Source organism: Hyperolius riggenbachi, chromosome 4, assembly GCF_040937935.1.
Source record: "Hyperolius riggenbachi isolate aHypRig1 chromosome 4, aHypRig1.pri, whole genome shotgun sequence".
Lineage (NCBI taxonomy): Eukaryota > Metazoa > Chordata > Amphibia > Anura > Hyperoliidae > Hyperolius > Hyperolius riggenbachi.
The window spans coordinates 368,511,508-368,525,465 of NC_090649.1; the positions used below are offsets into that span (position 1 = coordinate 368,511,508).

At 44.2% G+C, this 13,958-nt stretch overlaps 1 protein-coding gene across 6 annotated transcripts in view; it reads right to left on the minus strand.

Annotated features, from left to right (window-relative positions):
* The window catches only part of STXBP5 (syntaxin binding protein 5), a 557,868-nt gene that overhangs the window by 418,239 nt on the left and 125,671 nt on the right, over nucleotides 1–13,958 (minus strand). For all 6 annotated transcript variants that reach the window (XM_068231993.1, XM_068231992.1, XM_068231991.1 and 3 more), the window contains exon 3: nucleotides 6,180–6,261. In XM_068231993.1, the coding sequence (XP_068088094.1) occupies nucleotides 6,180–6,261 (82 nt within the window). The remainder of the gene's footprint in view (nucleotides 1–6,179; nucleotides 6,262–13,958) is intronic.

The following is a 13,958-nucleotide window of genomic DNA, read 5'->3' on the forward strand; positions in this document are numbered from 1 at the left end:
ACTTGGAAATTGGAAGGAGTTCACTTTTATTAACATTAATTTTGAAGCCTGAATGGGCTCCAATGGTACTAATAATTTGTAATGCTCTAGGTAGTTGAGTTTGTGGGTTTGACAAGAACAACATGAGATCATCTGCAAATAGGGTTTGAACTACCTTCATCCTGTGCCTATCTGTATTCCCTCCAGCTCTGATCTGTTTCCTGGCTAGGAGCTCCAGTGCTATATTAAAGAGAAGAGGAGACAGGGGCACCCCTGCCTCGTTTCTCTCTGTAGTTTAATGGACCCAGACAAAAAGCCAGGAGTGTAAACTCTTGCTGTGGGGTTTTTATACAAAATATGAAACATTAAGAAAAGACTCCCCAAAGCCTATCTTCACAAGGTCTCCCTCAACCCAACTCCAGCTCACCGCATCAAACGCTTTTTCCGCGTCGAAAGTGACTATAGCACTTGTCTTATGTGTTTTTTTGGGTACGCCCGGACCTGTTCTAGTATTGTCAAAACGTTTATAATAGTGGAAACAGCCTCCCTCTGCCCTTGACAAAGCCCACTTGCTCCCCATGTATTAATTTAGAAAGAAATTGGGCGAGTCTGTCCGCCACCATTTTGGTAAGTAGTTTTGTATCTTGGTTAATAAGGGAGACAGGGCAATATGAACCTGGGCTTTGGGGGTTCTTCCCTGGTTTCAATAATTTAATAATTTAATATAAGCTTCTTGTCCTGAGTTTAGCATTCTTTTTCTCGTAAGTGTTTTATTGTAAGCCCGAGTCAGGATTGGGGCTATTTCCTCTTTCAGGATTTTGTAGGACTCAACTGGGAGTCCCTGAGCCTTGTGGTTTGCTAGGTTTTTTTTATCGGTTCCTAAATTTCTGCCTCAGTGATGTCACTGTTTAGCATTTTAATATCATCAGCTGATATTTTTGGCAGTTTAATATATCTCTCAGAATCGCCTCTATCCCTTGCACATCTGTTGGCTCCTGCTGACTATATAGTTGTTGATAAAATTGGGTAAAGAGGTCATTCACCTTTTTTGGTTGGTGTACCAGCTTTCCTGAGGGGCTCTTAAGAGCGTGGACAATTAGAGGGGAGAATCGGCCTTTTGCCATAAGTGCAAAAAGGCACCCTGCTTTGCTGTCAAATTTATGATATTGTAAGTCTCTATATGATTTCTGTATTACCTCCCTTTCTCTAAACCATTGATCTGCATTAGCTTTTGCTTTTAGCCATTTAGTTCTATTTTCTTGGCTTGGGGATTGTTTATAACATCTATAGACTTCTCTAACCTGTAGTACCGTGTCTCCGTATAATTTGGCTACCTTCTTTTTTTTTTTGTGGCTGTGTACGCTATCATCCGGCCTCACAAAACTGCCTTTGCAGTATCCCAAAAGAGATGGGGTTCTTGTAAGTGCTCCCTAGTATCTTCCTTGTATTCTAGCCACTAGTTGCACAATAAAAGATGAAAGTCCTCGTCTTTATACAGATACTCTGGGAACCTCCAAATTATATATGTTCCTCTTTGTACCTTCTAATTTAGCTCGATACCTACTGGGCAAGGATCAGATATGACAGTCATATATTTCTGCATTTTTAAATCTATTTAGTATATGCTCCCCCAAAAATATGCATTTAATACGAGAAAAAGTCCCATGAACCATTGAGTGAAAGGAATATTCTTTGTCATAAGGGTGCAAATATCTCCAGGCATCTGTAAGACTAAGACTCTCCCCAAACTGCGTTAGTGCCATGGTACCACCTCTCCTCAAATTTTGCCTCTCTCTCTCCCTCCCTGGTCTATCTTCATAGATATTCACCACTTTGTTCCAGTCCCCTCCTATAACCAATTACTCACTCCCCTGTCTAGACAAATGCCATTGTAGTTTTTGTAGAAAGGCAGCTTGCTCTAAATTTGGCCCGTTCACATTGTGGATTTCTAAAGTTTCTCCAGGTAATTGGAGTTTAATACCGAGCCATCTGCCCTCCGCGTCACTATGTATGACCTCCACTGGGGCTTGGAGTGACCTGCTTATTAATGTAATTACCCCTGCCTTTTTATTTATGGCTGGTGAGCCTAAGCTTCTTGCCACCCAATTCTTTTCCATGAATTTGATTTTGCTAACCCCTAGATGTGTCTCCTGTAGGAGCGCTACATTCGCTTTAAATTTTTTTAAGTGGCGTAATATTTGTGCCCTCTTTATCGGGGATCTCGGTCCTTTAACGCTCCACATTATGATTTTAATGCCCATGTTTGCTATTAGTGAGGATCCATAGTATGCGGTTTGGCAGATGGCTCTGGGTTTTTGGATTTGCCGATAGTAGAAAACATTGATTTAGTCATAACATACATAAATTTTGGCATGCGTTCAACAACCTGCATTAGAAACTTTTGAAGAAAGAGTGATATCAAACGAATCGTAACCCTCTTCACTAGTTCGGTGCATACCGTGCTGAAAACCTGGCGCCGTTTAGATACATCCACAGAGTAATTGTTGAATATTAGTATACGGCGGTTATCATAGAACAGTTCCTCCTTACGTGCTCTAAAAGCAGCTAGCAGGCGTTGCTTATCTTTAAAGTCCAAGTACCGGACCATCACTATGCGGGGAGGCTTGTTATTTCTTTCGCTTCGCACTGGACCTACTCTGTGAGCTCTTTCCGCCTTGCATGGACCTGGTATGCCCAAAAGTTCAGGCAGTGTCAGTTCACAGAAGTCATCTATGTCTCATATAGTGTTTCAGAAAGGCCTATTACCCGTAGGTTATTGCGTCTTGATCGGTTCTCTAAATCTTTTAGTTTTTTGTGAAAGCTCAAGCAGGCAGCTTAAATCCTCACAGAAAACTCAGAAGTTCTATCTAGATCGGCCTCTAGCTGTGTTATATGTTTCTCTGCTTCTTGCAGTCTACCCGCTTGCCCTTTCAGTTGTCTAGTGACTGGGCCTAGGGATTTTTTTTTACTGCACCTTCCACAATATGCTGGAGGTCAGGGCTAATACGTTTGGCAACTTCTGCTGCTATGTCCCTGGAATCCCTCCTTGTATGTGGCCTCTCTGTGTCCTCCTCCCCACTGTCCATATCCCAGTCACCTGAGCATGGGCTTTTGTCCGGGCTTCTGGCACACTGTAATTTCTTCGGCGCCATCTTGGATGTCTGTGCCCGGGGTTCTGCGTTCCTCCCTTATGCGCTGAGCGCGTAATATATTTCTCCATCCGGGATGTAATAGCTCTGGGGAACGTCCGCTGTCCACTGGCATGTCTCTCTCAGCGGTTTTGCGGGATGCTGCTTAGTGCTGGGGCAAACGAGAGCGGAGCTCCGCTAACTCCGTCCGCTCATACAGGCGCCGGGACCGCAAGTCAGAAAACCTTTTCTATTGGAGTGCGACTTAAGTCCAGAAAAGGACATACAATCCGAGTGGAGTTGGATTTCTCCACATGCTCGTTACGGTGGTTGATTAAAGAGAACCCAAGGTGGGTTTGAAGGACACAGAGGCACATTCTGCATACATGCCCAGCCTCTGTATCCTCACAGTGTCCCCTCAGTCTCCCCATGCTCTGCTGTCCCCCATGGAAAAAACCGCCAGGCTAGCGACACGCAGATTGTCACTAGCTGGCTGTTTACCTGAAGGCTGTCTGTCACTGCCGCTCCCCCGCCTCCTCTATAGCACAGCTTCCCACCTGTGTCCCTTCCCTCCCCACCTCCGTAAGCTGATTGGAGGAAGCTTATGGAGGCAGGGAGGGAAGGGACATAGGCGGGGAGCTGCGCTATAGAGGAGGCGGGAGAGCGGTGGTGACAGACAGCCTTCAGGTAAAAAGCCAGCTAGTGACAATCTGCATGTCGCTAGCCGGGCGTTTTTTTTCATGGGGGACAGCAGAGCACGGGGGAGACTGGGGGGAGCACTGTGAGGATACAGAGGCTGGGCATTGTATGCAGAATGTGCCTCTATGTCCTAACAGGATTCTTCAAACCCACCTCAGGTTCTCTTTAAGAGCAACCAGTGTTTGTAAGCAGTATTTGTTGGGTCAATTTTTCCCCATAATTGAAAATTCTACACCATACTGCTGCTCCGTGTTTTCTCTATTTCCTTTCTCTTCCCAGTCACTGCAGTTCAATGTTTGAATCTCAACTTACTGGAAACCCCATACTATTGCCTTTGTCAGGCACTTTTGACTTGCCTCATCAAAGCCACATTTCTTTGGGGTTTGTTTTTACTTCTGCCTTGAGTGTCCCTAAATTCCTGGCACGTTAAACAAATTTGTAGTTACACTTGAAACAAAAAGAAAAACCGAGAGCCCAATATAGTGCAGTAAGTCTAACAATAGTTGGCGAAATAATTAACAGATGTGGATATACTCACAAACACGGGTTACCACACAGGCAACCACTTGAAGTGCAGGTGGGGAGCATTAGAACCTGACCCCACTCAGGTTTAAGAAGTCGCTCTCTGTAGATAGAAAGAAGGGGACAGTCCCCTCCACCCAAGGTGGACTATATACTGTGCAAATTTGGACAGAGGCGCCAGGCAGGTTAAAATGATCTAAAAACAACTAAAAAGGAGGAGTACAGGTGGACTTACCTCCTGAAATGATGGACAATCGAGATTGTTCAAATCGCAAATAATTTATTTTGGCACTCCGCAACGGGTTTCGCAGCTATAACCCACTTCATCAGGCAAGGAGTGCAAGCTCAAAAAAGGTCCAATAGTGGCAATGCACCTCTGTGCAAATTTGTAGTTACTTCCATTTTCCAGAGAGAAAAATCTTTTGGATTACTGCGGTTTCACCTACTCTACTGAATCAAAGTCTAAAACAAGGGATGTCTTTATTTCCAAAATATGGGAATAAGTGATCTAGCACATTTATCAGGTAGTAGGTAAATGGAAGATGTCAAAGCCTTTGTATGTCTTTAACGTGGACCTTAACTCAGAACTTCCTCTCTGCTCTAAAAGATTAGCAGCAGCATAACCTTTAAATAAAAACATTTCCTTGTTACAGCTTATAGAACCCCTACTGAGATTCTGTAGAGTGGTTACTTCCTGGTATCCTGGAAGCACAGAAATGGTTAACCTTCTGTGTTTACATATTAGCTCAGAATTTGTCAGACAGCTGACAACTCCAATTACACTAGCTCATTACTTGCTGAGAAGGGAGAATTAGACAGGCTGTTCACTGTAAACACACAGAGTGGACACAGGGTGGATTTCTCGGTGTTCTCCTTGTCTCCTGTGCAAGAGTTCAGGTTCGCTTTAAGCTGAACTAAACACACAACATAATATCCTTTCATTTTGCATTTTATGGGTGCCCTAATAAAAAACCTGGAATGTTAACTTCCTTCACATTCCTGGAAGCACAGAAAAGGCACCCATACATCAGAAGCTATATTGGCAAATCAACCAAGAGACAGATCTCTCTCTGATCGGAGAGAGATCTGTTGCCTGCCCATACACCACAGCCCGATTTCCGAACAATTTCAGCATGAAATCTCTCAGGAATCGGCCTCGACACGCTGCATCCACCGTCCCCTGTGCTGTCCCCCAAATGTAAAACATGGCATGCTCTTGGTGGCACTGATTTTCATCCGATCTGATTACAATCAAATCAGATGGACAAATGGCCACCAAGTTGCCTGATGTATGGCCACCTCAAGGGTTTACCTTTAGTGTTTACTTATCACAGAGCCATGGCACAGCTCACAGCCCTGATCCACTAACTTGCTGCTAATGGCTAATTAGACAAGCTGATCTCCCACATATGGTTTCAATTTCCTAGCAACTGTATGTGTTTTATTGTGTATTGTGCTTTAAGTAATAAAAAAATATTGCCCTGCAGTAAGAATAAGAATGGATTCCAGTTAAGTTTAACTGTGGGGAATTTAAATTCAGTTGTGGATTTTTTTCCAATATTGCAAAATTTGATGGCATCACACCTGCAGCTTGTGGGTTGAAAGCAGAAGTAGTTGGATGTTTTTGTGGGTGTTGCCCGCTGTATGGACACACACACACAAAAAAAAAAAAAAAAACACAAAAACTACATTTCACTCAAAAAAGACTGTTTTGAGAAAGCATTGGTAAATACAAATGCACAATGTAGATACCTGTGGAAAATGAAACAGAAGGAGAGAACACAGGGGAGAGTAGACAGGAGATGTGTAAGCCATTGATGTCAGAGGAGAGATTAAAGTGATTGCACTAACCTCGTTAATCAGGAACTGAAGCTGGATTACTGTAGAACCACTGTCATGTTGGCAATAGCACTCAACTCCTGGCCGACCAAACCTGACATTAATTATGTTAAGGAAGAGCCCGTTGGTTTAGAGAACAAATAAATGCACACTTAGAACTGACAAAAGGGGAAACAGAACAATGCCTATAAATACTAGAAGCCCACATATTTATTTTCAACCAAATGAAAATAAAATAAAAATACTCACATACATATACTTACACAAAACATCACTCATTGTGATATAAAGTTGAACTGCAGACAAATACAAAGAAAGAAAAAAAAATCATTTAACTCAAATTATGTATTCAATCATCAGTGAATGCATTTGTAAAACGTGACTTACCAAAATCTTCTCTGAAGTAGAGGAGGTGCCCATTCATCTAGTGATGTATCATGCAGATCGACCAAGAGATTTCGCTTTCCGATATCTGATCAGAGAGAGATCTGTTGGCTGCCCACACACTGCAGTCCAGTTCCCAATCGTTTTCAGCATGAAATCTCTAAGGAATCTGCCTTGTGACACTGCACCCACCGCCTCCCACATGGCTGCTGTGCATAGCACATGTGATGTCACACACGCACCAGTGCTATCCGCGGCAGTAGCGTGGGATGCGAATGGCAAAAGCAGGAGCAGCTTAACACTTGCCGCAGCTGTTGCTCATTAACATTTGGGGGGGGGGGGCAGTAATGGTGTGAAATATCATAACCAGTGATATACCCAATGTTCATCACTGGTCAAGATATAGCACGTCATTACTACCACGCACCCAATCGACCACATCTCAGCTCTGACCATTTCACCCCAAAATTGGTAGAATCGTTGATCGGGCATGCCTGTTGTGCCACCATTTTTCATCAGATTCTATAAAATTATAGAATCGGATGGTCGATGGGGCCTCAAAATTCGTAAATGCATGGCCACCTTTAGCCTCTCCTGCCCTTATTCTTACTTAATTCTTCACTTTAACTGTAAGGAGTGCTAATGCATGAGATAAACAAGGAGAGATGATTCATGAGATAAATAGATAAGGAGAGCTAAACCATGAATTATGTCACATAAGGAGAGCTAAACCATGAGTTATGTCCCATAAGGAGAGCTATACCATGAGTTATGTCCCATAAGGAGAGCTATACCATGAGTTATGTCCCATAAGGAGAGCTATACCATGAGTTATGTTAGATAAGGAGAGCTAAATCATGAGTTAAGTCATTGAAGGAGAGATAAATTGTGAGTTAATAAATAAGGTGAGATAATTTAACAGGAAAGATTTGTAAATCAACCCCAAAGTTGTAAGTTAACTCCACTACAGTGCACTGTCAGATGCAGATCACAGCAACTTGCTATTATATATATATATATATATATATATATATATATATATATATATATATATATATATATATATATATAGTACTGGTTAGGCATAATACTGCAAATTAATACAAACACTCCACCCCTGTACAGCTACCGTAAAAACCTGCTCACGCACTAGATTGGGCTCCACTACCCTATTCACTAGGGACTCACCCGATGCTGAGCACTTCTAGTCACAGGTAGAGCTCTCGCTTGTTATCAACTGGATCCTTGCTCTTTACAGTATCTTTATTCATTGATATATTGCATAAAACATTTAAAAAAAATCCCATTAAATCATTTAAAGGGGAACTTAAAGGAGTTATCAGGCAAAAAACTACAAATGAGCTTTACTCACCTATGGCTTTCTTCAGCCCCTTGCAGCCAACTGTCCCACGCTGTCACCTCCGCTCCCCGCCGCTATCCCGCTCTCGCCGCTCAGTATTCAAGCCGACCATGGGGTCAGCCTTACTGCGGCTGCACGAAACGCCGCTGTCAATCATGGCCACGTGGGCTGTGGCGAACTGCACAGGCGCAGTAGTTCTGCGCCTGCGCAGTTCGCCACCGGCCACATGGCCATGAACTACAGCGGCGATTTGCGCAGCCGCAGTAAAGTCGGCCTAAATACCAAGCAGCGAGAGCGGGACAGTGGCGGGGAGGGGAAGTGACAGCGTGGGACAGTCGGCTGCAAGGGGCTGGAGAAAGCCCCAGGTGAGTAAAGCTCATTTGTAGTTTTTTCCCTGATAACTCGTTTAACTGAGTGGGATATGGATGTTTTCTTTTAAACAATACCAGTTCCTTGTCAGTCCTGCTGATCTGTTTGGCTGCAGTAGTGGCTGAATCACACACCTGAAACAAGCATGCAGCTAGCCCAGTCTGACTTCAGTCAGAGCAACTGATCTGCATGCTTGTTGATGGGCTGTGACTAAAAGTATTAAGGTGCGTACACACATGCGACTATAGTCGTTTGTAACGATCGTTCCCCGATCTTTACCAACGACGATCGTTACAAAAAACGAACCACCGACTATTAAGGAAAACGACGAACGAGCCAAATCGCTACAAAAGAAAGTTCTGTCTCGGCGGATTTTAACCAACGACGATCGTTTGCAAAAGTAGTACATCGTTGGAAACGATCGTTCGTACTAGGCTTGACATGCGCATTTCACTATTTCTCCATGGAACTTCTCATTTTTATGCGCAGGCGCAATAGTTGCTTTCTGTGATGTAACGTTCGTTCTAACGATCAGATCGTTACACACATTTTAAAACTACCTTTACTTAGGTCGTTCTTTCATCAATTAAAAGTTCGTTCGTCGTTCTTAACGAACGATCGTTGTCGCATGTGTGTACGTAGCATTAGAGACACAGGATGAGCCGGAGAGTCAGGCAACTGCTATTTTAAAAGAGTAATTGTCGGGCAAAAAATCAAAAATCAATTCTTTATTTTTATCTGGCAAACAAGTAATAAGGATGCTAACCAGGCAATCCAAAAGTTAAAATCACTATTACTTTTCTTGTTTAAAAATTATCATTCCCCAGTTTTATTCATTCCCCCGACTCTTATTTGGTACACACAAAATTTGGTACACAAAAAGGAAGTTGCAGGGCATGCTGGCTGTCCTCCTTTGCTTCTATACTTCAGACTTAACGAAGGGCTGGTTCAGACGGACGTCTGCGTGGCGTCACGTTTGGGGGCGTTGCGGCGTCTGCGCGGTCAGGCTTTCAGTAGCCTTCGCGTCGCGTTCCGATGCAGCCGCGTTTTTTCTTCCCCTAGGGGGACATTAGCCGTCGCGGTTGGCCGCCCCCTGTAAGCTTCATGTTGCTTCCAGGGGCAGCTCGAACGCTGGCGAAAATCGGGACCCGAACGCCGCGATCGTGTAAACGCGCACAAAAGCTCCGTGTAAAAATGCTCCCATACCGCGACGTTCCGAATGCAAGCGTCCATCTGAACCAGCCCTTATGCAGCCTGATTGGCTGAAGCCTCTTTCCCTCCTGTTTTCCCCTCCCACACATCTGTTCCTCTCTGATTGGCCAATATTTCTCATGCTGAGACAATGCACTTTCTGTAGTGAAGGGCAGGCAAATCAGGCAGAGGAGACTAAGGGCAGGGAGATGGGAAATGCTAAGATGGGAAATGCCAAGAAGGATTTTCTCTCGCTTTTTTTTTTTTTACTGTAGAAAAGTCACTACAATCAAAATGTGGACAGTGCAATGCATATGTTGTGTAAGTAGAGCAAGTATTCAGCTACTTATATATGTGTGGACTTTTTTCTGAGATAGTTTGGCTGACAATTCTTTAAAACCCTCCACCTTCTGCACTGAAGGTACATTTATGCTTCCAGGTTTTAGAAGGCACGACAAGCACAATTTTGCATTGTCCCCACAGGTGCAGGGTGTTGGAATTGCAGCGTTCCACTCTCACATTCTATATAACCCCACCTCTTGTTTTCTCCCTAATACCTTAGATTTTGAGCTCACAAGGGCAGAGCTCTCTCACCATTTTTTGCCTTGGAAGTTGCTTATAAATTTTGGTAATCATGTTACTTTGTCACAGTAGTTACTATGATCTGTACCATTTTGTATATTCCATACCGTGTCTCTATTTTGTGAATACGGCTGTATTATGTAATCCATGTTAGTTTCTTATTCTGTACAGTGCCACAGAAAATGTTGGCGCTTTATAAATGAGTAATACAAATAATAATGAATTGCAATGAAATTCTATTAAGACGAAAGGACATCTTGCTACCAAGAAGCCATAGCACTGATCTGTTTCCAAAGAGCAGAGATGCACAAACAGGAAGCACAGCCTAGCAGAGTGCTAGTAAGCAGTTGTACAGATTGTCCTGTAACAGGCATTATTGTATGGATACACTGCCAATGTCCTTCTCAATGGAAATCCTCAATGCAAACTGACACAATGTGGAGGTTATCATAATTTCCACACAATCATTATTTATAACTCCCCTTAAAGGGAACCTTTACTGCTGCGGAAAAATAAATTCACTTACCTGGGGGCTTTCCCAAGCCTCCTGCAGCCGTCCTGTGCCCGCGCCGGTCCTTCGGTGCCCTCCGGTCTCCCTCCGCCGCTGAGTTTCGATTTCGGACGACTGCCAGTCGTCCTGGGGCCTCTTCCGCATTCCTTGTCGTAAACTGCAGTAAAGCGCGTCCGCATGACGCCAAACGCGTCATCGCATGACGCCAAACGCGTCATGCGGACGCGCTTTACTGCAGTTTACGACCAGGAATGCGGAAGAGGCCCCAGGACGACTGGCAGTCGTCCGAAATCGAAACTTAGCGGCGGAGGGAGACCGGAGGGCACCGAAGGACCGGCGCGGGCACAGGACGGCTGCAGGAGGCTTGGGAAAGCCCCCAGGTAAGTGAATTTATTTTTCCGCAGCAGTTAAGGTTCCCTTTAACTTTAAATTACAGAAAGTAGTGGCTGGATAGTGTAACGGTTAAGGGCTCCGCCTCTGACACAGGAGACCTGGGTTCAAATCTCATCTCTGCCTGTTCAGTAAGCCAGAACCTATTCAGTAAGGAGTTCTTTGGGTGACACTGCTGGGCATACACAGCTATTATCATCAATTTAGCCGCTGATTGCTCTATTGATAATATCCAGCGTGTCCGATCACCGCGCCGGATCGATACCGCGCAAATTGGAATACTAAATGAGATAGTCTGGACTGGCCCTTTACTGTTCATCATACCCTTCTACTGATGTATATCCAGACGAAGCAGGCACCACCTTCAGTAAATAATTAGCTCTTTATTGAAAAAGTCATAAAAAATGACAAGTCATCGATAAAAAATGGCTTTAGCGGCTGACAGCCCGCTGTTTCAAGCTCAGTAGCTCTTTTTCAAAGCCAGAAGCCATACAAACAAGTAGAGGAACAACTCCTCCTTAAATAGGAACTATACAAGTAATTAGCCAATCAATTTAAAATCTGGCTGGCCAATGAGAGCACTCAGGAGGGCTGTGGACCTGATGGGGAACTGAAAAGAATGACATCACCAAAAACACACCTCCCAGACTTGCCAACGCCTAGCGCATGCGTATACAACCGTCCGCATGCGCAAAAACGTACGCATTATACGCGGAAAATCATCCAGACGACAAAAAAACGTACGTGCGTTTAAGAAGGTCCGCATGCCTTCTCAAAAGAGCTACTGAGCTTGAAACAGCGGGCTGTCAGCCGCTAAAGCCATTTTTTATCGATGACTTGTCATTTTTTATGACTTTTTCAATAAAGAGCTAATTATTTACTGAAGGTGGTGCCTGCTTCGTCTGGATCTGCATCTTTGGATCATCGGTACAGTGGTCTTAAAGCTACGGCACACCCCATATCCTTTTGCATGGGTGCTCCTCCACTTCTGTTGTTTTTGCTTCTACTGATGTATCTAATCTTCCATGGCAAGGACAATAGTCTCAAACTGTCATAATGCAAAAACTATTGCTTGAAACATTGGCATTACATTCTTCAAATAAGCCATTAGTCTGCTGGATAGATCCAATAGTGTCTGGCTAACCCTGCACATCCTGCATCTACACCAGTCATATAACCAGCACATATAACTTTTTGGAACAAGCAACAACTGGATCTTACATTTCGTATGTTGTGAAAATGACTATGCTGAATGTGGAATCCAACATATATTCTATTCCAAAGATGTATTGGCCCAGGATCTGCTACAAATAGTGCTTTACAACTGTAATTTTACAAATTAGGCAGAAGTCTCCTTTGTGACTACCATTGATTATCTGAAGCAAGGAGCGGGTGGGTTGTGTAGGAGAACGATCTAAGCCAAGACAATACGCCAGGCTGATTGCTCACCAAAGCATTGAGAGAGACAAACTACATATTTTGCAGACAGCCACATTCACAGGTGGGGTAATCAGTGTCTTAGAGCTGATTACCTCTGGATTTCCATAAAACCTACATACAGGGTGGCCTTGAGGGTTGAGAAACACTGATCTACAGTGTGTACAAGACACATATCTTACTTATTTGGAAATATTAACTAAAATCATTGAACGTGTCAAGGAACAGATCAACACGGAAGCCTTGTACTTTCATAAAATAACTTTTTCCTTGTCACAGGTAGTCAGATATGAAGTAGACAGTCCAAATCCAAGAGGAATTCATTTGGTCTTAAAATAAGTCTGTGAAGGTTAGCAGAGTTACCGCCACCGCAAGCCGTAGCAGGGCGGCGGTTTCTGCGTCTCAGCCGGCGGTTTCCACCGCACAGTCAGTTTGTGACATCTTGCCTCAGGGCAGCAGGGACACCGCCGCCGCGGCCGGCGGCATGGCAGCGCTTTCCGCTACTCAGCCGGCATCTACTAATCTTCTTGCCAACACGGATACTGCACACAGCCTCTCTGTCACTCAGAGGCTGAGGCTTACGCACGCGCGGGTCAAGCGACAGGACCTTTATGCCTGTAGAAGGGCTGTCAGCTGACCAAGCCGGTCAGCTGACTCCTGCTCTTCTGATTGGATGAATGACTGGGGCGGAGCTGAGGAGCTCTTCCAGTACATATAGGACCTGTTTGCCAGTCATTCCCTGTCTGCTGTTGCGAATACTATATGTGCTAGCTCTCAGACCTTAGCTAGATCCTACAGTGTGCCAGAACCGGCAGGAGCTGGGAATCCACACTGAGTCAGTTTCTTGATAGCTTAAAGTACTAATTGCATTGTTTATCTGTTATGACCTCTTGCTTGCCTGACTACGCTCTAGTCTTCTGATTCTGTACCTTGCCTTGCTGATCTCGTTGCCGAACTATTGCCGATTTCACTACACACTGATCCTGTCTCTCGATTCTGTACTGTCTCTGTCCATGAGTTGCTGAACCTGCCTGTCTGACTACGCTACCCTCAGTTCTAGGTATCTAGCCTGAGGGGTTCCAGTATTTTCCTCCTCGGAAATACTGCGCTGCATTAAGGTCTAAATCATCCATTCCCATCTTGGTGTGTTCAGCCTTAAACCGAGGTCTCTTAGCCTTGGGAACTCTCGGTAGAAGCATTGTTGATCTCACTACTTTGCAGATTAGGATCTTATTGTCTATTGATCCTTGCCTGCAGTAGTGTCTGTGGCTCATTTGTGTTCCTGGGATTCCTGCTCCTCAGGAATTCCTAATTTGTTCTATGTGTATTCTTCATTACTGTTGCACCAAGCACTCACACTTTAGGTGTCCAGAGGTTAGTTCATACTCGCATTATTGATGATTCTGCAGATCATCCATAATCGGGTATATCTGCATTCTTGGCGATTCTGCAGATTGCCAACAATCAGATTCTCTCTGTGGGCTGACACCAATCGTTACAACGTCTCAGGGAAATTAACAATTCCGTTGTGGACATGAAATGGTACCAACACGGAGATCTTGTTAGA